This window comes from Grammomys surdaster, unplaced genomic scaffold (assembly GCF_004785775.1).
Source record: "Grammomys surdaster isolate TR1022 unplaced genomic scaffold, NIH_TR_1.0 205, whole genome shotgun sequence".
Taxonomy (NCBI): domain Eukaryota; kingdom Metazoa; phylum Chordata; class Mammalia; order Rodentia; family Muridae; genus Grammomys; species Grammomys surdaster.
In genome coordinates, this window is record NW_021604650.1 from 4,565,231 (window position 1) to 4,593,057 (window position 27,827).

Here is a 27,827-nt window from a genome sequence, read left to right on the forward strand (position 1 = left end):
TCTCCTACAAAATACTTTATTTGTTTTCATTGTCAGACAGGGTCTTGCTGTGTAGTCCAACCTGGCCTGGAACTTGTGATCTTCCTGCCTCAGCTTCATGAATACAGACCTGAGTTTATTAGACATCTCAGAACTTCTTAGACATCAGCTCTGCGGTCACAGCAAACGAGGTGCAATCTCAATGGTGTTAATCCGGAGGATGGTCTGTGGGTTCACAATGACTGAAAGAAAGAACCTTGTCATAGGCTCAGCCTCATGTCCTTCAGACAGCTGTCTCGGGGCTCAGGTCAACACAATAGTTCATTCTGCCTGGCTGTCAGCCAGGTCCCTTGTTCCTACTGATTATTTGATGTGTACTGACCACCTCACTCACCACATGGGCCCCATCCCCAGTGGCCTATGCTCCAGGGTCTACTCCCACAGCCACACTGGCCTCAAGGCTACCACAAAGGATGGAGCTGCTCACTTTGAGTGAGTGAGGGAGGGGCTCCCTTTCAAGACTGTGGTGCTACTGACTGGGGTAGGTACATGATGAGAGCACATCCCACTGCCTAGGATGCTTCACAACTGCCACTGTTACTATTTTGGAGGGGATATTAGGGAGCTGACTAAAAATATTTTTTTAGCTGGGCAGTGGTGGCACATGCCTTTAATCCCAGCACTTGGGAGGTAGAGGCAGGCAGATTTCTGAGTTCAAGGCCAGCCTGGTCTACAGAGTGAGTTCCAGGACAGCCAGGGCTACACAGAGAAACCCTGTCTCGGAAAAAAAAAAAATTGTTTAATTTGCATTTATTGTGTGTGTGCATGCAAGTTGCCACAGTGTGTCTGAGTGTGAGTGTGTGTGTTTGTGTGTACACACGTGCACATGCTTATCAGAGGACAACTTGGGAGAAACTAGTTCTTTCCTTCAATCGTGTGGGTTCTTGTGTCAGCAAGTGTCTTCACCTGCCAAACCTGGCTTGAGATCTTGCTGTGTTGTCCAGGCTGTCTAGGAACCTTACCTCAGGCTCCTCAGCTCACAAGTGTGAGCCTGGATCTGGCCTTATCTGCTGTGGTACCACTCCCAGAGACAGGCTCTGTAGCCACTCTGCCATCCTGGGCCTTGCCCTGGGCCCCTTGTTTTGCAGGGATTGACCAGTGTTCTCTGGCCCTCTATCTGTTCATGGACCACCTACTGCTTTGAGGAAGTCAGTGTCTCCGTCAGAACAAAGCAGGCAGGTCACACCTATTAGGGTCTAGTAATTAGGTGTTCCCTCAGGGATGAGATTAACTCAGGGGCAGGGGCACTGGTGTTCCCTCCTGCCCGCAATGCTCCACCTGGCCTTGGCACCACACCTACCACCTGGCACTGCCCACTCATAACGTCTACCACCACAGGGAAGCCTTGCCTAGCCAGACTAACCATCACAAAGGGAAGCAGTGCCCTGAGAAGTCACCCTTACACTTCACCTGCTCTCACCACAGGTTAGCAGCCTCATGGCCCCCGCTCCTCCCTGAGGGAGAGCTTGACTTGGCTTCCTGAACAGCCTCAAGGCAGCTCTCAGCTAATGCGGAGGGCCCAGCTTGTAGCCTTCTCCCATGGGTACTAGGCACTGTGGCCTCACTCCAAGACACCCCTAAGCTGGCTGTTCCCCCAGCTTCTCTCCTTGCACTGGCTCCATGGCCTCTTCAGCATCCTCAGCTTCCAGCCTTCAGATGAGCCTCCCTAGTTCCTTAAACGTCAGCCAGCTGGCCATGGCCTTGACCACTCAGAGATGTTTGTATTCGGCATCTCCATGACACAGCTGGGGCCTATTCCTAAAGGGCTAATGTAGGCAGCAGCATCAGAAGTATCAGAAGTGAGGATGCAGAAGACTGCCTGGTCTGATTGGCTGATTTCTAAGACTACAGCTGGCTCCCCTGCTCCCTGCAGAGGTCATGAACCTGTTCCTGAGCATCTAATCACGTCCTCCTTTGAAGTATCAGTGATATCACATGCACAAACACATGTGCTGACATGAAGCTGCCTGCCAAGAGACTCCTGTCCTGTTACCATCTCAGCCTGACCTGTGCAGAGTGTGAACTATCCCCAGCACAAGTGGGAGCTGCTTCCAGTTTTCCAAGACAATCTAATATGCCACTGCTGTCCCCCAGTGTCTCAAGGGTGTGTGTGTGCCATGCTGGGTTCACAGCTGCTATGTGGTCTGCATGTTGCAATGGGGCAGTGTGAGTAGTCCTAGGGCCCTTATCCCACACAATAATGCTGACACGACATCACCCGGGCATTGCCCAGATACTTGGCAGGGAACACGGGCACAACCACGGTGTGCTGGGAGCACAGTCCCCAGTACACTGTCTCACACTTACTTTTTTTCTTCCTGAAGTTTTTCCTTTTCTTAAATTTCATGTTGACTTTGGGCCATGATTCTGTCTTTTCGATGACTGTGGCTTCAACTCGTACGAGATCCTTTCTAGAAAGATGGAAAAGAAAGGACATTGTGACAGTATGCCTCCTTGACTACCTTTCAGTTTCAGCCACAACCTGCAGAAGCTCCCCAGAGAATTCCTGGTTTTGCAGTGGAGTCTCATACAGCCCAGACTAACCTTGAATTCTCTCTACATCCAAGGAATAACTCTGACCTCTAACCCTCCTGCCTCTGCTTCTTGTGTAGAGACAACACCTATATACCCAACATATGCTTCATTCATTTTGAAAACAGTGAGAAAGCATAATGAAGAGTATTAAAAAAAAATCTTTTAGTCAGGTGTGACTACAGATGCCAGTATCTGGGAGCCAGGGGCAGGAGGATGACCACAAACTCAAGGTCAGCCTAGTATACATTGTGAGTTCTAGTTTAACCTGAGTTACATAGTTAAACTCTGGCTTAAAAAACAAAACAAAACAAAACACAATCCCAGGGCCTCAACTTAACAAGTAGGCACTCTATCTCTGAGCCAAACCACCAACCCTGAAAGACTATACTGGCTGCTGGCTATAGTGGTGCATATCTTTAATCCCAGCACCTAGGAGGCAGAGACAGGTGGGTCTCCCATGAGTTCAAGGCCAACCTGGTCCAGAAAGTGAGTTCCAGGACAGCCAGAGCTACACAGAAAGATTCTGTTTCAAGAAGCTGAGAGAAAGAGAGAGAAAGAAAGAAAGGAAAAAAGGAAGGAAGGAAGGAAGGAAGGAAGGAAGGAAGGAAGGAAGGAAGGAAGAAAGGAAGGAAGGAAGGAAGGAAAGAAAGAATTAAGAAAGAGAAAAGAAAACCTGCACTGCAATGGATTAGTAACACCAAACACCCACCAGAAATGTACAGGAAGGTGTTGCATTTAACTCCTACAGTGATGTTCGACAATCCCCACTGGGCCTGACCACATGTGTCCAGCCTGTGAACCAGCCCAGCCCTGGACCAAGCCCAGGGTTTAGAGGCTCATTACCCAAGAAGTGGCTTGCCAAGGAGTGTGAAGTTGTCTGCCCCAACCAGCAGGACCTGGGAAAATAAAATGTAGCATATTTAGTCCATGGCCCCTCACCAACTTCACAGAAACCACTGGGAGAAGGGAGCCGGCGATGCCTACATGTTGAGACTAGATGGGAACCAGGAAATACAGAAAGCTCCAAGGCCCACAGTGGAGGGAGAAAAATGGCCTCTGCAAGCAACTCTGACCTCCACTGCCCACTAGAGAGGTGGCTGCTGGAGGAGCAGGAGCAGTCTGGTCTACACAGCAAGCTTGAGGCTAGCCTGGAGCTACAATACAGGAGACCTTGCTTCAAAACCACCAGACTAAGGTGCTTGGGTGGCCATCACTGCCACCCACAAAGCACTATGCTGTAGGAACTTCCCAGCCTGCCTGACAACAGCAGGCTAGAAACTTCGCTCCAAGCTCAACTGGAGGTTATATCTTCGATCAAGGCTATGGAGACGAAGTTCGGCTTGACTGCCTTCCAAAGCCCTGGTTTCCTTTTGCTCTGCCCCAAGCTGAATCTGCCCCACCCGCTGGCTGTGACTCTTGTTTTTCAGCACAGCTGAGAAAATCCTCAACAATGCTCACTGGGTGCCAGAGTCCCCGAGTCCACACCACAGCGTGCACCTCACCTTCTCCAGCCGAATTCTTTCTCCACACTTGATGTCCAACTCATTTTCAATTAGAATCAGGTCCTCAGCGGTCACCTTCCATTGGTGGCTGGCAAAGTGCACGACAGCAAAGAGCCGGCCATACTGGCCTGTAGCAATCAGCTCATTCACCGTCTTCACAACCTCTGGAGGACAGTGGGTGGCAATCACTGGACAGGCGGCTGGCTGTCCACTGGGCTCCCTTGTGAGACATGCTCCTGTAGTCTGTCCAGCCCTGCTTACCCACCCCGTAGGCAGGTGCTGGGTTGGGCTGGGGCTCTCAGGAGCACTGGCAGGAAGTTACTTCTGCAGTTCTGGATCAGAATCCTCATCTTGTTGCTTTTTCTATTTTCTGTTTTTTTATACCAATTAAGAACCAGTGCACAGGTAGAACATGATGGTGCACGCCCATAATCCCAGCATTTGGGAGGCTGAAGCAGTAGTAGCGCAGTGAGTCTATCCTGGACTACAGGGCCCGTCTTCCCTCCACATCTGTTCCCCGCGTCCATCATCACCACTTGGCTCACCTCAACTTTGCCCTAAGTAGACACCCACTGAACATAGACACCAACCCTGGGCCAAGGGGTGGCACACAGGACAGACATAACAATTCCTGCTCTGGAGAAGGCCAAGGTCAGAGGCAGCTCCCGGCATCCCCAGTAAAGGCTCCATGAGGATGCACCAAACACAGTGGTGCCATGAACAGTGAGTAAGCACTGACAGTCAGCAACAGAAGTGCTCGAGAGGACAGGCAGGACCTGGACAGGCTGCACACAAACACTGCCATTCCTCATGATCACATCTGTGGATTCTGATATCTGTGGCAAGTCCTCCAACCAATCCCAAACTTCCAGGGGTGATTATACTTAGCCTGAACAGGATCTCAAAGAGAATTTTAAAATACCAGAAGATTCCCAAAATGATGGGAACTTCTAGCTTTTGGGAAGCTGAGACATGACTCCTCAGCGGGCAACAGCCATGAACTTGTGGTCCTCCCAACTGAGTACTGGAATGACAGGATTGCACCAACAGATAACAGCTGGAGATAGAGCTTCACCCACTACCCCCATCACCTGACTGCCTTATGGTAGATGCTGGAGACTCTTTATCAAGAAAAGATTCATCATAAATGTTGGTGCTTACCAACCAAAATGAATGTGAGGGCTCACTTGTGCTGTGGTTCAGAGCACTCAGAAACCTGTCACCTTGCTCTGTGGCAATGATTACCTCAGTGGCTCACGGGAATGGACACTCAGTACTTCCCATTCATTTCCCTTTTTGTTCTGTTTTTTTGAGATACAGTCTCACTCTGCAGCCTAGGCTGGCCTCAAACTCTCAGCAATCCTCCTACCTAGGCTCCCAAGTGCTAGGGCTACAAAGACCAACCTGCCCAGCCCCTGCAAAGTCTTACCTGCATGGTGTCTGGTCTCTTCAACAGGGTCTGGCAGAACCACTTCTTGCCAGGGTGGTGAACTCAGGGAGGTCTTAGGAACGTATCTGCAAAAGCCATTTCATAAACACACATCACATGCTCATGAAAGGCAGCTTCAAGTCCCCAAGAAACTGTGCAGTAAGCATCAGGAGGGTGTGTGCAAGCTTGTGATGGAGGGGTATAAAATCCACAACACGAATGCTGCCTCTATGTCACTAGCATAGGCATTCCAACCCTTCTGTCCCCAGGGGAACATGGAGACTTCAGACTAAGTCTCCCCTAGGTACACCATTCTCAAACACACAGGATAGCTCTGTACACATCTGCACAATGAATGGACACTTTTTCACCATACCAGTTCTCAAGAGTCCCTAGGAACATAAGCTCCATGGTCCATGGTCAGGCAGTGACCTTGAGGGACCATTATTCTCTAGAGCTTCTGTCTTGGGTACCATTAGGTCCACTGACTGGACATGGCAGAGCCAATGAAGAACATACAAAGAGGCAGTTAGGAAAACAGAGCCAGGAAGGAGGGTCGGGCCTGTCACAGGAGAATCAGAAGAGCAGACTGCTCAGTAAAATGCCACCTGGGGTTTCTTCATGTTTTCAGACTGTTTTGTAATTTGTTCTTCTGAGAATCAAAGAGGCTTCTGCTGCTGAGAATATCCACACAGCAGGACACTGATATTTTTTGGCCAAACCAAAAAATACATCAGATGCTGTTCTGGGGGTTATGCATATATATAATCTATACATACACGCATCCATTATTTCTGTTGGAGACAGAATTGTATGTATGTATGCATGCATGATATACGTATACACATTTATTCTGAAGGTGGAACTTAAGACCTCAAGTATGTTGGCCAAACACGCTATCACTGAGCAAAGTAGAGAAATTTGTTGTTATTTTGGTTTTTATTTTATTTATTTATTTATTTATTGGTTTTGGTTTTTCAAGACAGGGTTTCTCTGTGTAGCCCTGGCTGTCCTGGAACTCACTCTGTAGACCAGGCTAGCCTCGAACTCTCGAACTCAGAAATCCACCTGCTTCTGCCTCCCAAGTGCTGGGATTAAAGGTGTGCACCACCACTGCCCGGCGTTATTTTGTTTTAAAGACAGGGATTTCCGGGTTGGAGAGATGGCTCAGAGGTTAAGAGCACTGATTGCTCTTCTAGAGGTCCTGAGTTCAATTCCCAGCAACCACATGTTGGCTTACAACCATCTGTAATGGGATCTGATGCCCTCTTCTGGTGTGTCTGAAGACAGGGATGGTGGTACTCATATACATTAAATAAATAAATAAATCTTAAAAAAAAGAAGAAGGAGAAGGAGGAGGAAAAGAAGAAGGAGAAGGAGAAGGAGAAGGAGAAGAAGAAGTCGACGACGACAGGGATTTTCTGTGTAGCTCTGGCTGTTCATCTGCCTCTGCTTCCTAAGTGCTGGAACTAAAGACTTGTGCCATCAAGTCTGCCATCACATCCAGCATTTTAACTTGAAGGTAACATTTACAGATAAGTGGAAAAATCACCAAACCCACATTTTGATATTTTACCCTTGTGGATATGAAGCACTCTGTGAACTGAACCTTCGAGAAGCAGACCAGACGGAGGCTGTAAGAACAAGAGAAACACAGTGGGTAGTTACTGTGATGACATGCACAGATCTGCTGCTGGTATACAGTTTAACCTACTGTATTACAACCGCCTCTGAAAAAAAGAGTCCAGGGGAGGACTGGGGATGGCTCGGTGGGTAAAGTACCTGCTATACAAGTTTGAGAACCTGAGTTCAGGTCACCAGCTTAGAATAAAAAGCCAAGCACAACACTGCTCTTCTGTTACTCAAGCACTGGGGAGTGGAGACAAACAGATCTTGGGGGCTTGTTGATTAGCCAGTCTATCCAAATAGCCAGCTCCAGGTTCAGTGAGAAACCTTTAGAAATAAGGTAGAGAGGGGCTGGAAAGATGGGTCAGTGGTAAGAGTAACTGCTGTTCTTGTAGAGGATAAATTTTGGTTCCTAGCACCCACATGGAAGGCCACAAGTGCCTGCAATTCCAGCTCCAGAGATTTGTGATAAACTAGCATGCTTCCAGCTCAAGCTGTAAAGAAATCTTATAGTAAAGAAAAAGTAGGTTCACTCCTGTTTATGATTAAATTTGTTTCTCGAAGACTGGGTTATGCCCTACCATAACTATAAATGGCTTTATACTGCCTGCTCTGGAAAAGGGCAACTATGCCCTTGTTTCAGCGTTATTATGACCACCTGTTGTTTCGACCACCTTACAACCACACCTTTGTTTCAGAAGGCTATTGAGACTGACTCCCTACACTTATGTTCTGCTCCTGTAACCCTACCTATTTGCCGTCAACCCCACATTTGAAAACCTCCTACTCCTGAACAGTAGAAAACCTTTTTTCATCATGTCCAATGCTGACCTCCTGAACCCTGCCTTAGGCAGAGGCAGCCTGTGTACTCAAGTGGAAAAGCTTGATTACTTAATTTGGCCATGATGATTTGAGCTGGTGGTCTTTCTCCTGGCATCTATGCATTAAAATCTGACCCCCTCTTCTGGACTCCAAAGGCATCTTCACTCAACTGCACACAGAAACAAACATCACAATACATCGTTTCAAAAAAAGAAAAAAAAAAACCGAAAAGGTAGAACACAGTAGTGTCCACCCGACATCATCATCTGGTCTCCACACGGGCATATGCATCCACCTGCACACATAACACAGACCCAACCCAAAAGGTCTGGGCCAACAAAACTAAGGACACATTACTTAGTTACTAATTATGTTTCTTTTTCTTTTAAAATTAATTCTTTTATTGGATATTTTATTAACATTTCAGATGTTATCCCCTTCCCTCCGCCCACTAGTTATGTTTCAAGATGGTTCATGGTCTAAGGTCCAAACATTAAAATCACTCACTCCTTTCTTGAACGTCATTTTTTTCTAATTCGAGGGTGGCTAATAGCCCGAGGACAATGGTCCACATCCATGCTCTACTTAGCAGCTTCTAAATCGCTTTAAAAAAAAAAAGTCCCTACTGTGTGACTCCTTCTTTAGGCCCATTTGTGTCTCTGTACTATAAGGACCTACACGTAAGTTTAAGAGCACTTGTCAGTATTAAACAATGAACTGAAGGAACCACGTTCTCATCTTAGGTTCTCGTACTCCAAACCCCGTGCAATATTCATGACGTTCGCAACCAACACACCAGGTACAAAGGCGGACTCAGACACACATGCGGCAGACGGCGGAAACACCGCTTCTGTTTCCTCCCTCACCAGGCCTCCCTGGTCTCACCAGATCCGTGCCCCTGGGATGCCAAGATGGTACGGCTACAGACAGACACCAGGCGCCCGAAAACTGCCGGCAACGCCGAAGCCCCTATGGTAGCCGCCATTTTACCACAGTCCTAACCGGAAACGGAAGCTGCGCGATCCTTGTGCGTCAACGCACAAGCCCCGTAGGGAACACCTGGAGGAAGAAAACAGGGATCCTACTGCAATCACTGATTTGGCAGGGAGCACAGGAAACGGGCTGGTCGGGAGTCAGTGCCCTGGCTGAAAGCACAGGTCCTTTTGCGGACTCTGGTCCGGTGGGGAACACAGTCCGTCAGGAACACGGGTCTCAGAGTACTAACTGGCCGAGCAGGAAGCATCAGTCAGGGGCTGCACCGCGGAGCAGATGGCCTCGTCCACCGTGGAGAGTTTTGTGGCTCAGCAGCTACAGCTGCTGGAGCTGGAGCGGGACGCCGAGGTGGAGGAGCGCAGGTAGGTTTGGCCGCGGGTCCCAAGGCCTCTGTAGTTCTCCTTAGTCACCGCCTGGAGCCGGTCTAGTGTTGGCTGGGTCAGTGAGCAGCACACTGAGTCGGCCCTAGGAGAAGACTGCATAGCGGCGTCCCTTCGGGCCGTCGAGGTAAAAGGATCGGGAGTTCAAGGTGATCTTTGTCTACTTAGCCGAGTCAACTCGGGCTACAGGAGATCCTGTAGTGAAACCCAGTCCCAAAAAAAGAAAGAGACCTGACAGGATGATCAGTGCTAGATTGGACAGTGGGACAAGGTTTCCTTGGGAACCAGGGAGGGTGTGTGTGTGTGTTCCTGAGAACAGCCTCCTAGAGGAAAGTCGATGAAGCCTATGTTATGTATGGTGCCTGAGCATTCCTGAAGAGCCATCTTGTTTCAGGAGAATATCTACAGGCCTGCAAGAGACAGAGCCACCACTTCTGTATCCCACAGTGCAATCCCTGTAATGCATTTCCCTAAGGATAGACAAAGGCTGGAGAAGTAACTGGCCCAGGGTAACCCATGTAGAGGCAGGACTTGAAGTCAGTCTGTGCCATTACAGATGCAACCTTTGGTTAGTTGAGAGTCTGTCAGTCATGATGAATGAGAGTTTTTGCTGTTCTGGCTGTGTGTCTATGGAATTATGTACTAGAATTTCCCATACTTTGTCTGTAAAAACATGTGAGACCCTCACCACGTGCTTGCTGTGAGAGGAAATGATCTGCTTCAAGCCAAACTAGGACCTTGAACGACAGTTAGGGTGTTGATGGTAAGAAGCAGAGAGGGAGTCAGATATAAATGAGAGGGCCCCGAAAGACTTGATGACAGATGGCAAAGAGACATGATAAGACTCTGTGTTGGCTGACCTGGAGCAAGTTAGGCAGTACCTGTCCTGGGAGTGGTGGGAGAGGTAGGATTGGAGTAGAGCAGATCCGAGTTCCTCTGGGGCATACTTGATGCCTATAGGTAGAGCTCCTTTCCCGCTTGTACAGGCACAAACAGTGAAGCTACTATCCTTCACTGTCTTCTAGGTCCTGGCAGGAACACTGTTCTCTGAAAGAGCTTCAGAGCCGAGGGGTCTGCTTGCTGAAGCTTCAGGTATCCAGCCAGCGCACCGGGCTATATGGACAGCGGCTGGTCACCTTTGAGCCCAGGAAATTTGGGCCTGCAGTGGTGCTTCCCAGCAACAGCTACACTTCTGGTAGGTGTTTGGTGGAGGCTTATATTGGCCATTGCTGGTGGTCAGATCAAGGCTTCTGCTCTCCTAAGGGTTGGAGGACTGACCCAGGCAGTCTGAGGCTCTGTAGTGAAAGCCTACTTATAAATCCGACGGTCAGCATAGCGGGGGTTTGTTGTTTTAAGACAGGGTCTGAAGTTTCCTGTGTAGCAGATAATGACTTGGAGCCTGGAACTCCTAATCTTCCTTCCGCTCCCTCCCAGGGGCTGGGATTATAGGTCTACACCAGCAAACCTGACTTTTTGTTGGTTTTCGGAGACAGGAATGTGACTAACTGTATAGCCCTGGCTCATCTGGAACTTTCTATGTAGACCAGGCTGCACTAGAAGTTGGAGTGAGCTTTCTGTCTCTGCTTGTTGAGTGCCGAGATTGCAAGCATGCACTACCACATTTGGCTGCTAATACACTGCTTTTTGGTTGCCCAGTTTGGCAGCTTTCTCTTTGCAGTGCCTGGGATAGAACCTAAGGCCTCTGGCATGCTGAGCAAGCGCTTTAGCCATTGCACTGCACTCTGGAGCTTTTTGGTCACACGGCCTCAGCCCTGAAAACTGAGAGCCAGCAGTCTGCCTGCGGCAGCCTGTTTTGAGTGGCAGCCTTTGATTATGTTGACTTCATAGACTCTTGTCCCTACAGTTTTCAGATGAGGGAAGTGGGCTGAGGGAACCTGCTGGTGGGTGTCAGACCACGGAGAACCTGATGTCTTGTGAAAGGAGCCACATCCAGTCTGCACCCTCGGCAAAGGGGAGCAAGGGTGCCCGCCACTGACAGATGTGAGGGACAGGAAGGAGCGTGCACAGCATCCTCTCTGAACCTGTGTGGAATGACTGGAATGTGAGAATGATGGGTGGCAGAGGTCACAGGAACAGGGCCTCCAGGTGGAACACCAGCAAGCTGAACTGGTGAGGTGTGGACACCTCTGTTGAGCAAATCAAGGGACATGGCTATTGTCAGTCTGAAGGACAATCTCAAGGCTCAGTCACTCAGAAGCAGCAATCTTGAGATGAGGGATCCTTCACAGAGTGGAATGTGGGGAGCCTGACACACAGCTCAGCTTCTAGCTTCTGCCCCAGGAGTGTTCCTGACCTGTCTTTTTGTTTATGTAAAGTCAGGAGGAGGAAGATTCAAGGCACAGGTGAAACTCATACTGCACATACTCGTTAGCTTCAGGGAGAAGAACTGCTTGTCACCAAGCTTGATTGACAACCTGAATTCAGTACCCAGGATCTGCATGGTGGAAGGAGGGAGCCAACTGCCACGAGTTGTCTTCTGACCCACACATATGCACAATAACACACAGATAAAAATAGATGCATGATAATTCAAAATATACTGGAAATGATCACATACCAAAATAGTTAGCTGGGTTTTTTTTTTTTTTCAGGTGATATCGTGGGTCTGTATGATACTAATGAAAGCAGCCAACTGGCCACTGGGGTCCTGACCCGCATTACCCAGAAATCAGTCACAGTGGCCTTTGATGAGTCCCATGATTTCCAGTTGAACCTGGACAGAGACAATACCTACAGACTGCTGAAGCTTGCCAATGATGTCACCTACAAACGCCTGAAAAAGTGAGAATTCCTGACTGAAACCAAAGGGCCTTTTCTTTGGATGGGACTTGTGGGCACCCTTATTTGTGTTGAGGGAGAGAGTGGCCTGTCTGCTAAGGAAGTGCTGGGTACTCTCAGGTGATGATGTGCCTGAATTGCTGTCCCAAAGAGCTTCTCATTTTGTCTCTGGTTCCTCACAGAGCACTGATGACACTGAAGAAGTACCACTCTGGGCCAGCATGTGCGCTTATTGACGTCCTGTTGGGTGGCTCCACCCCCAGTTCTGCCACTGAAATATGTGAGGATTTTTAATTTTCTTCTTTAAGATTTATTTTTACTTTTAAGTTTTTGTGTCTGTTTGTCTGTCTGTCTGTCAGAGAGAGAGAGAGAGAGAGAGAGAATGCATCCATATGAGTACATTGCTTGGGGTACATCAGAAGGGGCCGTTGGATCCTCTGGAGCTGGAGTTAGAGGTGGTTGTGAATTGTCCAGCATATGTACTGGGAACCAACATGGGTCCTCTGCAAGAACAATGCATGTTCTTAACTACTGAGACATCTCTCCAGCTTTAACTTTTCCCTATCTGAAATGGTATAGGACACTGGGACCTTGGTCTGCTTTAGCAAGGGTCTCTGTTAAATTTGAAATCTCTTGACATCTTCAGATGTGCTTCTCTGAGTGACTCTAGCTTCTAGGCCATATTCTTGGGACTCAGTAGTGTTGAAGTTCTCATTGCAGAACTTGCTGTATAGCTGAGACTGGCCTTCGACTTCTGATCCTCCTGCCTCCATCTCCCAAGTGCTGAGGTGTGTGTGTGTACGTGTTTGTGTGAGTGTGCATACACACATGTGCATCTGTGGTTATGGATCAGAGGGTGATGTCAAGTGTCTTCCTCAGTCCCTCTCCACTCTATCTTTTATCTGTTTACTGCTACCGTGTGTGTTGTGTACGTTCGGAGCTCAGAGAACAGCTCTTTGAGTTGGTTCTCTCCTTCCTCCTTTACATGGGTTCTAGAGATTGAGCATAGATTGTCATGCTTGAGTGACAGTGCCTTTACCCACTGAACCATCTCGAGACTCCAGCTTATTTTTGAGGCAGAGTCTCTCACTGAACTGACTAGCTAGGCTGCCTGACCAGTGAGTCCCAGGGAATATAGATTACTTAACTGGGCCCAGCTAATACATAGGGTTAGAGACCCAAACACAGGTTCTCATGCTTATGTGACAAGGGCTTTACCCACTGTGCCATCTCCTCAGCTCCACACCACTCCACACTTTTAAAGTGATACTCTTACTTTTTTTTTTTTTTTTTAAAAAGACAGTTCTTGTGGCCAGGCCGAGGTGGCACAGGCCTTCTTTAATTCTAGCACTCAAGAGGCCGAGGCAGGCAGATCTCTGAATTCCAGGCCAGATTGATCTACAGAGTGAGTTCCAGGACAGCCAGGGATGCATAGAGAAACTTTGTCAGGAAAAAAAAAGAAAGAAGGAAGGAAGGAAGGAAATAAAGAAAGGAAGAAAAAAGGAAAAAGAAAGAAAGAAGGAAGGAAGGAAGGAAGGAAGGAAGGAAGGAAGGAAGAAAGAAAGAAAGAAAGAAAGAAAGAAAGAAAGAAAGAAAGAAAGAAAGAAGGAAAGGTTTTATGTAGCCCAGGCCGGTCATAGTCTCAGTCTATGTGGTCAGGAATGACCTTGAACTCCTGAATACTAGGATTATGGACATGTGTCACCGTACCCACCTCAGAAATATATTATTTATCTTTAAGGGCTGGTGTGTCCTGATTGTAGCTGTTATCTAGTTAACATGGTGTGTGGTGTGGAATGTGTCAAAACCTTGAGATATGACAGCCCACGTTTGGTCCCTCATCTTCTCTTACGATGGTTTGCAGGCTCGATGCCTCACAAGTCCAGGTCAGCACCCTTCTCCTCAGAGCTTGGTGCACTCACCTTCTGTTGGTGTCTCTGGGTGGACACTGGGACGGAGCTGAGCAGAAGAGGTCACTAGGGCTGGAGCGCCTGGCGTGTAAGTGTGAGAACCTCAGTTCAGATCCCCAGAACTCAAGTGGTCTTCCTGGACGTAATTTTAGTACTCCTACATGAGATGGGAGATAGAGATAGAGTTCCCGGAACCTCAGAGGCCAGCGGACCTGGCCTACGCAGTGGTGAACAACAGGTCTTGTCTCAAACAAGACAGAAGACAAGGATGGACACCTGAGGTTGTCTTCTGACTTCCATAATGATACTGTCTCACTCATACACACATGCACACGCACACGCATGTGTGCGCAACAGATGATTTTTTAAAAGAATGCATCTTTTAATCATAAAATGAGGGGAACCGAACAGCAGGATGGGTATTGCTTCTTGTTCCTGAAGAACTCTTGTTTTGAGATTAGGGCTTGGAGCTGTAGCTCATCTGTTCGAGTGTTTGCTTAGCATGAGTGAAGTGCTGGGTTCCATCCCTAGCACTGCCAACCCAGGTGTGGTGGTGTAGCCTGTAATCCTAGTGCCATGGAGGCAGGAAATCAGAATGTCAGGGTCATCTTCAGCTACTTACAGAGTTTGAGGCTAGCCTAGGCTATATGAAACTTTGTTTTAAAACAACAACAACAGCTGGGCAATGGTGGCTCACACCTTTAATCCCAGCTCTTGGGAGGCAGAGGCAGGAGGATTTCTGAGTTCGAGGCCAGCCTGGTCTACAGAATGAGTTCCAGGACAGCCAGGGCTACGCAGAGAAACCCTGTCTCAAAAAAACAAAAACAGAACAAAAAGACGACGACAACAAAGGTACAAGCACACCTTTAATCTCAGATCTTGGGAGGCAGAGGCAGGTGGGTCTCTGAGTTTGAGGCTAGCCTGGTCTACAGAGTGAATCCAGACCAGCCAAGGTTGTATAGTGAGATCCTGTCTCAAAGAATGGTAAAATGGCATCTCTGTGCTATGCATCTTAGCCTGGGGTCCAGCCTGTTCTGTGCACTCCTTATTCCTGACTGCTGACAATGGCGTTTCCCCCACAGCCTCACTCACTTTCTACAACACAACCCTGGACCCTTCCCAGAAAGAAGCTGTGTCCTTTGCACTGGCCCAGAAAGAACTTGCCATCATCCATGGGCCTCCTGGCACTGGTAAAACCACAACTGTGGTGGAAATAATCCTTCAAGCTGTGAAGCAAGGCTTAAAGGTGAGCAAAGGGCCGTCCCTCCTTCTCCAGCCCTGTAGCTCTGTCATGCTCTTCACTTGGCAGGGTCCCCTGACAGCCTTAGTCCAGCATGTGTATCTTGTGTCAGGACTAGCACAGGACATTTGCATGTTGAGTGTTGAGCTGCTGTACCCTGCAGTTTCTCTTAGCCTCAGAAAACAGGAACACTTGCCTGGATATAAGGGGAAGGTGTGGGAGCCCTGAAGATCACTCAGCCTTTGTTGTTGGCCAGGCTTCCCCAGTCTGCATGCTTGCTTTATTCTTGCTCTGGTCAAGGCAGATGGTGGGACTATAGTTAATCAGATGTGCAGTTAAACCACAAGATACACATGCACCATGCATGCCCTCCTGCCTCTCTGAGTGATGATGCACCATTGCATGCTACTGTTCACCCACATCAGTGTGTGGTGACCTGATCCTCCAGGCATTCCTGCGTACATAGTGACCCCACAGTAACCTGAGTGCTGGGGACCAGTGGACTCATTATGTAGACAAGGTAGCCAGGAAACAGCTGTGCCTGGTTATGCAGCGGCAACTGCTTGAGCCAGAGGGTGATTGGCGGAGCCACCCCTCCTCAGAGCTGCAGGGAGACCTGTCACAGTCTGTGCCCACGAGGGTTTCTACCAGAGTGCCTTTGTAGATGTTTGGAACCAGCAGGAAAAGCTGGCCTCTTGATGGGAGCAAATGGGAGGTTTTCACTAGTGCCCTCCAGCTCAGTGTGCAGGGAGGCTGGTGCATTGGTGTCACGGGCTCACTGGGACTATTGAGCAGCACAACACTTGGGGCAGGAGTTGGGTTGTTGGGGACTACATTCCGCTTGCGCAGTTACAAAAGCAAGATAGAACCCATCTTCTCAGACAAGGTGGTTGGTGCTACTGTACGCAGTGCCTGGGGCCCTGGTCACATGCTGGATTTTTTTTTTTAAAGCAAAAAAGTGGTTTATTTTGTTTTACTGGAGCTGAGGAGAGAAACACATGGCCAGCTGTTCCTTGCCCATGGCAGCCTCCAGTGCATCTAAAGAGAAGCTGTGCTTGTGCACAGGGAGCTGATGTTAGAACGCTGGAACTAGCCTTGTGGGCAGTGCTCCTTTTTTTGGATGCACTTCCTCACCTCAGGATGAGATGTCTGATCCTAGATCATGATACTGGAAAGGTTTCCAGAATGTCCTGAGGGCACTAGCTCTCAAGTCCCAGTCAGGAGTCATTAGGTTAGAAATCCAACAGGTTTCTCTTGACCTTGCAGAATGGGTCTCCATACTTTCTATAGACTGGCTACAATTTCAAATACAATACAACATTGCTTGCACTGTGCAAGGGAGACAGGCAGATAAGGTGTAGAATCCAGAAGTTACTAGTGAGGTGTGTTTCATAGATTGCCACCTCTAAATTTGGGTGTGGGGGAACCCACACCATTGGCTAGCTGCAAGTATAGGGTCCCTTCCCTCAAACCACCTGTTGCTGGGGGAGGGACTCTTGTCTGGTGAAGTCTTGCCAGAGCTGTGACTGAACTCAGGGCTTTGCTGGCCATTTAACTAAAACACTGGGAGACAGGAACTGGTAGAAGGAGATGGGTTAATCTTGGTCAAAATCAGGGAAAGAAATCTCCCTGGCTTTTCTGGTGTTACCCCACTTGAATCTACCCTCAACCTCTCCTTCTCTCTCTTCCTCTCTCCCTCTCTCCTTCCTCTCCCTCTCTTCCACTCTCATCTGCCCTTCTCTCGCTCCTCTTTCCTCCCCTCTCTGTTCATCTCCCCTCTCCCCTTTTCTATCCCTCTTTTCCCATTCTCCCCCCACTATGTTCTCTTCTCACTATATAGCCGCCCAGGCTGGCTTTGAACCTGTACTGACTTAACCTTCTTGCCTCAGGCTCCTGAACTGTAGGGTCACAGATGTAAGCCATTGCACTAGTGGCTTTTGGAATCTTCTGTGCCATCACAGGTCAGCTGGCAGCATCCAGTGTGTGGGGGATGCATAGGCTGGATCTCTGTGTTCTGGTTACTGAGATGTGGCCTGGGTTGAATGCCATGCACCACTGACACATGTGTTTGCTCTGTCACCTTACCCGTGTTCACTCTCTGTCCTTTAAGGGTTATTGTTTGGTTTAATGTTTTGGTAAGTGGTTTTAATTAGGAAAGAAGTTGTTAGAAGCCTCACTATGTGCTTCCCCAGGTTCTATGCTGTGCTCCCTCCAACATCGCTGTGGACAACCTGGTGGAGCGTCTGGCTCTGTGCAAGAAGCGGATTCTGCGACTGGGTCACCCTGCCCGCCTCCTGGAGTCCGTTCAGCAGCACTCACTGGACGCAGTGCTAGCACACAGTGACAATGCCCAGATTGTTGCTGACATCAGAAGGGACATTGACCAGGTCTTTGTAGGTATCATGGAGCCTGTGTCCCCTGCCATGAGCTTGTCTGAGCTTTAGTCTTTAAGGAGTGCATGTTGTGTTCTGCCCAGGTTCCCCCTGCTTATTTATCCTCTGTTTGCTTAGTCCCTTATAATCAAGGCTGTGGCTGTGGCTTCCTAGCCAGCACAAGGCCCTGGGTTCAACCCCAGCACCACATAAAATTGAGCATAGTGGCTCAGGGCTGTCATCCTTGCACTTGGGAGGTAGAGACTGGAGGAATAGAAGTTCAAGGCTAGCCTGGGTTGTGTAGTGAGTTCAAGAATAGTCTGGGCTTTCTGGGACAAACTGGACCACTCTTTAGTTTGGACTGCATGCTGTGTGTGGAGAATGGCACTGGGCACTTAGTAGTGCATCAGGAGTGTGGGGCAGGTGAGAAACTCTCCTGAAGAAAGTGTTCATGGTGGCATGGGGTAGAGTGCAGGTGTGTGCATACTCCTCCCTTTATGGGCACTGGAAGGAAAATCAGCGGAAGCAAACATTTCCTCGGTGCCTCCCTGGTGCTACAAGTGGTCTGGCTGGTCCTAGCAAGATGAAAAATACTCAGAAAGTACTAGTCCCTTCTAGAATCGTTGGCCCATTTTACCTCCATACCAGGACACCAGGCCTTGCAGAGCAAGGTGGGGTGGCTCCAGGCAAAGAGGCTCAACTCCAGAAGGTGGTGCTTATACACTGGATCTCTAGTTCACATACCTGCCCGACTTTCCCTTGGTTTCCTTATCTGGACTGTGCTCTCCTGTCAGCAATTCCTCTGCCTCTCCTGGCACTCCTTTGTGTCCTCAGCACCGTGGAATGATGGTGGCAGAGAGGATACCAGGGACGGAAGTCAACCAGCTCTTTGGGAGAACAGAGACTGTGTGATGCAGATCTGGGTGTCAGCCTGGGGGTGGTGGTGTGCATGGAGGTGGGAACAAGGCTAAGTGTGCTGCTCGGGCTCACGCAGCCACTGCACCACCCTGCTCACATGTAGATAGCAGGGAGCTCAGGCTCTCGAAGTTTCCACCCAAGTCCTAGCTGGTACTCTCTTGTCTGTTGTCTGTTCCTCGTGATCAGAGTTACAGTGACTGTCCTTTCCAGCCCCTGTGGCAGGTAGGGTGTGAGGCACTTAGGCAACTGTGTGCTTCCTTCACCCTGGTTCTTCAGTTTATGCTGTCTCAGGACCGTGCTGAGCTGCATCGCTGACTGCCGAGAGCAGCGTGCTGGAGAAGAAGGGCAGAGTCTTCTTGAAGTGATTCTAGATTTTTTTCCTAGGGCAAGAACAAAAAGACTCAGGATAAGAGAGAAAAAAGTAATTTTCGAAATGAAATTAAGCTGCTAAGGAAAGAACTGAAGGAGAGAGAAGAAGCAGCCATAGTCCAGAGCCTCACTGCAGCAGATGTGGTCCTAGCCACCAACACAGGTGAGAGGCACCCCCTGCCAGCACAGCCTTGGCCTGGAGTCTGCAGCAGCTACTGCTCTTCCTGGGACTCAGAGCCTCCAGGCTGGGATTCACTTTGTAGGGAGTCTTGTAACTACAAAATCAGTGTCTTTCACAGACACAGGGCTATTCTGGGTGTCCCTTCTTGGTGGTGGTGGTGGTGGTGTGTGTGAGATGTGTGCCCATGCAGAGGCCAGAGGAAGACATCAGGAGTCCTGCTCTATTGCTTGTTGCATTGTGTCTCTAAGACAGGGTTTCCACTGAACCTGGAGCTGGGCTGGTGGCTAGCAAGCCCCAGGAGTGCTGCTGCCTCTACTCCTGACGGTGCTTGGTTATAGGCACCTGTGCAGCCCCCTCTGCTTTATACATGGGCACTGGAGAGTTGAACTCTGGTCCTTATGCTTATAAGCAAGTGTTCTTACCCACTTAGCCATCTTCTCCACCCCTCTCTCTGACTTATTTTGAAAAGGCAGCCTAAGGGCTCACTCTGTAACCTGGCCTGGCCTGGAACTTACTATGTAGCTCAAACTGACCCCAGATTTCAAGTGATCCTCCTGCCTCAGTCTCTTATGTGCCATCACGCCCTCCCTTTCTTTTCTCACACGGGGCATTTAGCTCTTCTTGTGGCATCTCCTAAGTTTCATGTCTTGGTTTTCATTCATTTCAAAGTGCTAATTTGCTTTTGTGGGGAGAGGGGATTTTGTGAAGGCTTGGTTTCTGTTTTGACTCAATTACTTAGCAGTGTTTTGTGCTTTCCAAATAACTGGGGATTCCTATGCTGCTTTCTGATAATGGCTTTCGGTTTGGCTCTGTGTGTATCATTTACAGTTCCATGTGATGCCTTGACTTGACTGGTCTATTGAGACTTGCTTCTCTAGTATTCCAGAATGTTCTCTGTGTACTCCTGGGAATGGCATCTCTGGTATTGGTGGGGTGTTGTGAATGTCTGTCATGTCAGAGTCCTGGTAGCCTGTTCTGCATGCTCAGTCACTTTCAGAGTGACAGTATTGGCGATCTGGAGTGGCAAGCATACAACCATGTGCTTCTCCAGTCTCTCAGCCCTTACTTTGGATCTCTGTGAGTGTTAGGTTAGGTTCTGTCTCCTTGATTAAGTCCACAGTTCACCATCATGATGAAGTGGTATCATTTGTTTCGGGATTTGTTTGGTTTTTGCTTTTTAAATTTTTTTAAAGATTTATTTTAGTTAAATATATATATGCACATGAGTGTAGGAGCCTATGGTGGTCAAATATATCAGATCCCCTGGAGCTGGAGTTCTGGATGGTTGTGAGCCACCTTCCATGGTGCTGGGAATCGAACTCAGGTCCTCTGCAAGAGCAGTACTGCTGAGTCATCTCTCCAGCCCCAGTTTTTTGACACTTTCTGAGACTGGGTCTCATGTGGCTTCAGGCTGCCTCGAACTAATTTGTATCAGAAGATGACCCTGAATTCCTTATCATCCTGCCTTTACCTCACAACTGCTGGGATCACAGCTGTGCACCACCAGAAATCCTCATGGCTGTGCATTCTTCCACTTTAATGTCTACCAGTACTTAGTTTTCTCCTGTCCCTTGTAAGTTTTAGTTGAAATCCCAAATAGGATTTTTTATTGACTTTGGGTGGATGGACATGTGCAGAGGTCAGAGGGCAGCTTATAGAACTCAACTCACTCCTTCCAGCATGTGGGTCCAAGGCTTGAACTTGGGTCGTTAGGTGTGGCAGCAAGCTCCTTTACCCATTGAGTTTTCCCCATGACCTTCTATATTTTAGATTTAGTATAAGACTAAGTTTAAAGCAAAAATGAGTGAACCAGCTTGGTTTCCTTTCCTACCAGGTGCATCTCCTGATGGCCCTCTGAAGCTGCTACCTGAGAACTACTTTGATGTGGTGGTGGTGGACGAGTGTGCCCAGGCCCTAGAAGCCAGCTGCTGGATCCCCCTGCTGAAGGCCCCAAAGTGCATCCTAGCTGGAGACCACAAACAGCTGCCACCTACCACTGTTTCTCACAAGTAAGACACTGGCCCGCCTGTTCTGCTGGCTCTTCCCTGCACTCTCTTCTGTTTCACAGAGACAGCCTCTGTACATGGCTCTCAACTGCATCTCTTCTCTGTACTGAACTTTGGTATCTACACAGCTGAGCAGTTGCCTAACTCCCAGCCTGCCATGGACTCTGTAGTATGGCTGTTAGTCCTTCAAAAGGACCTGTGGAGTGGCCCAGCTCAGCCTCTCTCCTAGCTGGCTCTTCACATCACCTTCCTACTCCTCCACTCGCTGTCTGGCCACACTGGCCTCCTCAGGACTCAGTGTGTCTCTGCCTTACTGTTCCCAGTTGTAATGTGTATTTAATCATTGGGAGTTTTTACCCCACCTTAGACCATTCAGTTTCCAGATAAAAGAATCAAATCTTTTATATTTATAATAAGCCTTAATAGCACTAGAGCTGGGCAGATAGCAAAACTCTGAGCTATTTTGTCTACTTCCCAGTCGAAAACCCTGAGATATGACTTACTATGTTCTACCTGGGCTGCTCTTAACTCCAACTGGCCAGCCCTCATGGCCAGTTCTCACAATCCCTTACCCCTTGCATCTTCTCCCCTCTACCTTCTCTCTCTTCCCCTCATGGTCCTGCCACAGACCTCAAGCCCAGGAACTGAAACCCCATCTACCTTTCTTCTGCCTAACTATAGGCTGAAGGTGTCTTCATTCAACCAATAGTTTTAAATTAAGCAAGGTTACATAGCATCACTTTGTGTATGTAAGGAGTTCCTTGTCCCAGAGCTTGGGGGCCAGTGTCAGCATCACAGTACATAGCAACACATCAACTTCAACAGTTCCCTTTGTCTGAACTGTTTGCTCCTCTGGAGTTGGATAGCCCTACCCTCCATTTAGATGGCCTCTTATGGGGTTTCCTGTGCCCACTTACTCAGCTGGTACCCTCTGTTGCTATTTGAGGTTCACATGGCTTCTCTCAGCCTGAATCCCTCCCTGAAAGTGTCATGTGATTATCTGTCCGTCTCCTTGTCTTCCCAAGTAGAGAGCCCACTGTGGGCCTGTTTGCAAGGTCTGACACATAAGTCACTAGGAACAGACGCCTCCAGCAGGCAGGGTCCTCAGCCTTGCTTGTGGCCTCCCTTCAGCTGAGGAGGCTTTGATCTGGTTTCTGTTGCATTTGAAATTATGTCTTTTTTGTATGTGTTCAGAGCGTCTGGTGGTAAAAGGCTTGCTAGGAAAGGTGTTGTGTGGACCCTCCCAGAGAGAGTAGGTAGCCCTGGAGGTGGGATGCTCAGGCTAGGGTGTATTGAAGAAAAAGGTGCTTCTAGCAGTCCCTTAGAACCAGACTTGCAGATGTTGGGGGGTGGGGGGAGAGGATCTAGAGGATTATGGGTAGCATGAAAGTCCTGATGGGAAGGGCAGGCCTCTGGGCAGGAGTATGAAGGCCCGTGGTGTGTGCCTGATGACTTCTCCAAGGGAATGTTTCTCAAAGTGGGACAGCAGATGGCTCCATCCTCTAGGGAGCTGTGGGTGGGATATGGGCTATGCCTGGGAAAAGATGGACCATGTGTGTCCCTTGGAAAAGTTGGGTGATACCAGTGGCTGTGCAGGTTTATAGGAGTGTGACAGGCATGCTATGTCCTGCCTTTGGCTTTGGTTACTTGGGTGACAGTGGTCCTTAAGAATCAGTTGAATCCCAGGACTCAGCCGCTAAAGACCATTGGCTGCTCTCCCAGAGAACCCAGATTTGCTTCACAGTACCTAAATGAAAGCTCATAAGTCTATAACTCCAGGTCCAGAGGATCCAACGCCCTCTTCTGGCCTCTATGGGCACAAATGGGATACAAAAGCAACATAAGTACAGGCAAAACCCCTGTACACTAACATAAAAAAACAAGTACTTAAAAAGAATCTGTTAATTCTTTTTTTTTTTTTTTTTTTGTTTGTTTGTTTTTCGAGACAGGGTTTCTCTGTATAATTCTGGCTGTCCTGGAACTCACTTTGTAGACCAGGCTGGCCTCGAACTCAGAAATCCGCCTGCCTCTGCCTCCCAAGTGCTGGGATTAAAGGCGTGCACCACCACTGCCCGGCGAATCTATTGATTCTTAACTTGAAGGACCTTGTAAATTCTCAGGGCCACTCTGAGGTGGGATGGAGGTGCTTCACATGGTCTTGGACATTTCACATGGAGAGAGGTGCTGTGCCAGTGGCTCCATGGGTGGGTAGCCTCGGACTGCACTTAAGCCCTCAAGTCTCACTCTCCTGTGGATGAGGTGGAAATGGTTCAGCTGTGGAGAAGGAATGTAGCCATCCCTGGACAGTGTGAGCCTGGGATGGTCTCAGCTGAGTCAGCTGGCTGTAGTGGTGCCTGCTGCCCACTGGAATGAACACATTTGGGTTTGATTTGTTTATTTTGAGACAGGGTCTCAAGTAGCACAGGCTGGCCTTGCACTCACTATGTAGCTGAAGTGCCACTGATTCATGACCTCGTGAGTGCTGGGTTCAGGCATACTTCTCGGTGCCTAGGAAATATTTTCCTGTCTTAGAAACAATGTAGGTTTGTGGTGAACATTGCTGGGGCCCTGGTTCTAAATGGAGCTGCCTGGTCTGAAGGCCTCAGGGAGGATCTGTGTCTGACTTAGGTGCCCTTCAAGGCCACTGCAGATGGTGGCCCATCCTTCTTCTCCCATCTTCTAAGCAGCAAAGTATCTCCATGGAGCCTGTCTCCCTCTTGTACCTTTGCCATCTGCCAAGTCCCTGTTGCTCTGAAGGGGATGGATGTGTTCTTAGGATCTGTAGTTTATGTTGTACACTGCAGCTCAGCCCAGCTTTCCTTCCATCATGTGAGAAGCCAGGGAAGTATTGGATCCTAAGATCGAGGACATTTCCTTCCCCTCCCACAGTGTCACATTGGACTCAGCTCTTGTTTCTTTTCCCTTTTTGGGCACAGGGCAGCAATGGCTGGGCTGTCCCGCAGCATGATGGAGCGTCTGGCAGAGAAGCACGGTGCTGCCGTGGTAAGGATGCTGACGGTGCAGTACCGGATGCACCAGGCCATCACGCGCTGGGCCTCGGAGGCCATGTACCATGGGCAGCTTACTGCCCATCCCTCTGTGGCAGGACACCTCCTGAAGTGAGTGACCTAGCCTCTTGCCTCCCCTGATCTTTCTTCCTACCCTGGCTCCAGCCCCAGTTGGCTCTCTGTGTCCTCTTAAGGGTTTAGGATGGCAGAGGCTCTGAGAATCACTTTCTAGATAGTTGCCTGGGCCTTCCTGCGGGCTGGACCCATCCACAGCCCTTCTGTGTTTGATGGGAAGGACCAGTATTTTTGTGAAGGAAGCCATTCTTACATTCTACCCACCCCTATGCCAGGGATCTCCCAGGTGTGGCTGACACAGAGGAGACAAGTGTCCCCCTGCTGCTCATAGACACAGCTGGCTGTGGGCTGCTGGAGCTGGAGGAGGAGGACAGCCAGTCCAAGGGAAACCCAGGTGAGTTGTGAGCCAGGATTCCCTGGTCCTTCTCAGACTGATTTTTATATCAAGTCACTCCACAGGCTAGAAGAAGTGCCTCAGCAGTTAAGAGCATTGGTCCTCTTCTAGAGGACCCAACGTCGGCTCCCAGAGCCCTCATTGGGCAGCTCACAATTGCCTGTAACTCCAGCTCCAAGATAGCTAATGGCCTCTTTCCGGCCTCTGCCCGCATCCAAGCATGCATGACTACACTCACAGAAACATATATGTGTACTTATAAATCAAAATATATTTAAAAAATAAAATAGAGCAAATCACTCCAGACCCCCGCTGTAGGGAGTCACGGGGTAGCAGAGATGAGGATAAGCTCCTGGTGAACTGTGTGCTTGGAGCCGGACTCCAAGGGTCAGGGCAGCATCTGTGTGCTTGTCCAGGGGCCCAGCTGATGCCTGGGCTCCTGGGCTGAGAGCCTTTCCTGTATTCCACTGAACACCAACACAGCTGCTTGGTTCATCTTAGGTTGAGAATCTCTCTAAGCCTGCAGTGCCCAGGTCCTATGAAGCTTCTCTGCCAGCCTGGTGACCCTCTGGTCAGCTGGTTTCCTCCCAGGATGCTCCCTGCCCTTGGCCCAGCATAAGATCTGTTCACAACAGGCAGAGTGTCTCCCACAGCTCAGGAACAGAGGCAGTACACCATGGCCCTCACTGAATGCTACCCTCTCTCCTCCCCAGGCGAAGTTCGCCTCGTCACTTTGCACATCCAGGCTCTGGTGGATGCTGGGGTCCAGGCAGGTGACATTGCCGTCATCGCACCCTACAACCTTCAGGTGTGAGGGACCCCCCTTTTGTTTCCCTGTATCATGGACTTGGCCTGCTAGAGGCTGAAAGGGCAGGGAAGTTTGTTGGCTACGAAGCCCAGGGCTACAGTGGACACCAGCAAGAGACCATCTGTGTTCCTGTTCCTCACATTGCTACCAGCCTGACCTCAGCCTGGTCCCCCACTGTGTCCTTGTCTCAAGCCAGCATCCCAGATGGACATAGAGACCATGCTGATGGATCAGCCAGGCCCAGGTTTTGTCCCTGCCCCCATCTGGTTTGGTAGGAGAAACTTGCTGCCTGCATAGTTCAAGGTCCTCAGAGGCAGTTTCACCCCATTCTGATCACCAGCATTACACATGAGGCTGTCAGAGGCAAGGAGATGCCATAATGCACAGAGAGTACTGCACCTTCTCAGTACCCTCCCTAGTATATGTGGTCCCCAGCTCAGTTTACACTGCTTTGCTCGTGTGTCCTCCCAGGATGCTTCCCAACAGCCCAGGCTCTACTGATCCTGAGGGGCAATCCTATGCTCCTCAGTCCTGGCTTTATGTGAGCTCAGAGCGCAGAGGCTAAGCCCTGTGATGCTGCACATACAAGAGAGTTCCATACGCCCCACGGTCAGCACACTCACTCCCAGGCTAAGAAGAGGAAAGGCTACAAGCCTCAGGGCAGCTTGCTGTTGTCGTAGTCACTGAAAGGTACCCACCACAGTGGCCATTCCTATAGGGCAGGGCTCCCAGGCATGACAGATCTTGCAGTCCCCTGACTTGGTGATAACATCTTGGCTCTGCTTTCCGTTTCAGGTGGATCTGCTCAGACAGAGCCTCTCTAACAAGCACCCTGAACTGGAGATTAAGTCTGTTGATGGCTTTCAAGGCCGAGAGAAGGAGGCTGTGATCCTGACCTTTGTCAGGTCCAACAGGAAAGGTATGTAGTGCAGCCTGTTTGAGCCTTGGGCTTAACCTGGGAGTGAACACGTGAACAGCTTCTCAGCTTAGTGTCAGGGAAGGAAGACATGACTTCAGCAAAGGGAATAAGGCTCAGTCTGGCCAGGGAGCAGGTGACTAGGGACACAGGCTGGGACATGGCAGGCCCTAAGTAACCTAGTCACTCTGTCCAGGCAAAGGAACCACCCCCACCCCCACCCATGCCCTAGAGCCTGTCTTTTAGCCTTGAGACATGGTTTTTGTGTGGCCCTTGGCTTGCCATGCAACAAGAAAACTGCATCCAGGTACTAGCCAGTGACTTGCTGAATGGCCTTGGAAGCAAGCTGGAGACGGATAAGGAAGGAAATGGCTCTGGCAGAGTGCTGAACTGTGTCCATAGCAGTTGCTCCTGAGTCCAGGTGTCAGGAGGAGGCTGAACATGCTAGGTAACATGACTGTGGAACCGTGCTGGTCAGCAGTGGGCAGGCATCAGAGCCGATGCAGCACTGTGTGTGCAAGGGCACAAAGGGGCAGCTATAGGCTACCATGGCTCTGATGATGTGATGGGTCCTGACTGTCCCTGAACAGGTATTCTGTTCCCTGCCTTGGATCTCTGCCTCTTTTACCTCTGACTTTTCTTCAGGTGAAGTTGGTTTCCTGGCTGAGGACAGGCGGATCAATGTCGCCGTTACCCGTGCTCGGAGGCACGTGGCAGTCATCTGTGATTCCCACACTGTCAATAACCACGCCTTTTTGAAGACCTTGGTGGATTATTTCACAGAGCATGGGGAGGTCCGCACAGCCTTTGAGTATCTGGATGACATCGTCCCTGAGAACTACACCCATGAGGGCTCCCAGGGCCACAGCTGTGCCCCCAAACCCAAGTGCCGCACCACCTCCATCAGGAAGCCTGCCAGTAATCAGGAGAGTAGCCAAGAGGCCAGAGCAGCCCCTGGACACGGCCACAGGAAGCCAAGTGAGAAACCCCTGGGCTCTCAAGCCCAGTCCCAGCACAGCTCCAAGGCAGATGGCTCTGACAGAACTGGAGGCACAGACCGGACAGAGCACTTTAGGGCTATGATTGAGAAGTTTGTGGTGAGCAAGGAGGCCCAGTTGGAGTTTCCCACATCCCTGAGCTCCCATGACAGGCTGCGAGTCCACCAGTTAGCTGAAGAGTTCGGGCTGAGGCATGACAGCACTGGGGAGGGGAAGGCACGGCGCATCACAGTGAGCAGGAGGAGCCCTGCCAGTTCTGGCAGTGTGGCCCCACAGCCTCCCTCGCCGCCCAGCCCCACACAGGCTGAGCCTGAGCCAGAGGCAGAACAGCCCATCGGGCAGCCTCATGGCCCTACACAGCTGGATCTGAAGGCACTGCACCTGGAGAGGCTGCAGCGGCAGCAAGGCTGCCAGGCCCTGACAGCCAAGGGACAGCCGGGTGTGGGCTTGAGGCCACAGAAGGCTGCACAGAAGAAAAAGAAGAAAGAACCAAAAGGTAAAGCCACA

At 49.7% G+C, this 27,827-nt stretch overlaps 2 protein-coding genes across 2 annotated transcripts in view; one reads left to right on the forward strand and one right to left on the reverse strand.

The window, feature by feature from the left end:
• Mrpl21 (mitochondrial ribosomal protein L21) lies at positions 1–9,090 on the reverse strand. Its single transcript, XM_028771067.1, has 7 exons — positions 8,839–9,090; positions 7,082–7,139; positions 5,506–5,591; positions 4,077–4,240; positions 3,418–3,470; positions 2,347–2,450; positions 1–221 (listed from the first exon to the last, which is right to left on the reverse strand). Exons 1-7 carry the CDS (start codon positions 8,936–8,938, stop codon positions 157–159), a joined length of 630 nt encoding a protein of 209 aa, XP_028626900.1. The 5' UTR covers positions 8,939–9,090; the 3' UTR covers positions 1–156.
• Ighmbp2 (immunoglobulin mu DNA binding protein 2) overlaps positions 9,072–27,827 on the forward strand; it is a 22,572-nt gene continuing 3,816 nt past the window's right edge. The window contains exons 1-13 of the mRNA XM_028771066.1: positions 9,072–9,308; positions 10,352–10,521; positions 11,939–12,128; positions 12,308–12,405; positions 15,118–15,281; positions 17,468–17,668; positions 18,950–19,097; positions 20,950–21,124; positions 24,058–24,240; positions 24,480–24,598; positions 25,312–25,406; positions 26,202–26,325; positions 26,968–27,816. Coding sequence (XP_028626899.1) covers positions 9,223–9,308; positions 10,352–10,521; positions 11,939–12,128; positions 12,308–12,405; positions 15,118–15,281; positions 17,468–17,668; positions 18,950–19,097; positions 20,950–21,124; positions 24,058–24,240; positions 24,480–24,598; positions 25,312–25,406; positions 26,202–26,325; positions 26,968–27,816 — 2,602 coding nt within the window. The 5' untranslated portion in view covers positions 9,072–9,222. The remainder of the gene's footprint in view (positions 9,309–10,351; positions 10,522–11,938; positions 12,129–12,307; positions 12,406–15,117; positions 15,282–17,467; positions 17,669–18,949; positions 19,098–20,949; positions 21,125–24,057; positions 24,241–24,479; positions 24,599–25,311; positions 25,407–26,201; positions 26,326–26,967; positions 27,817–27,827) is intronic.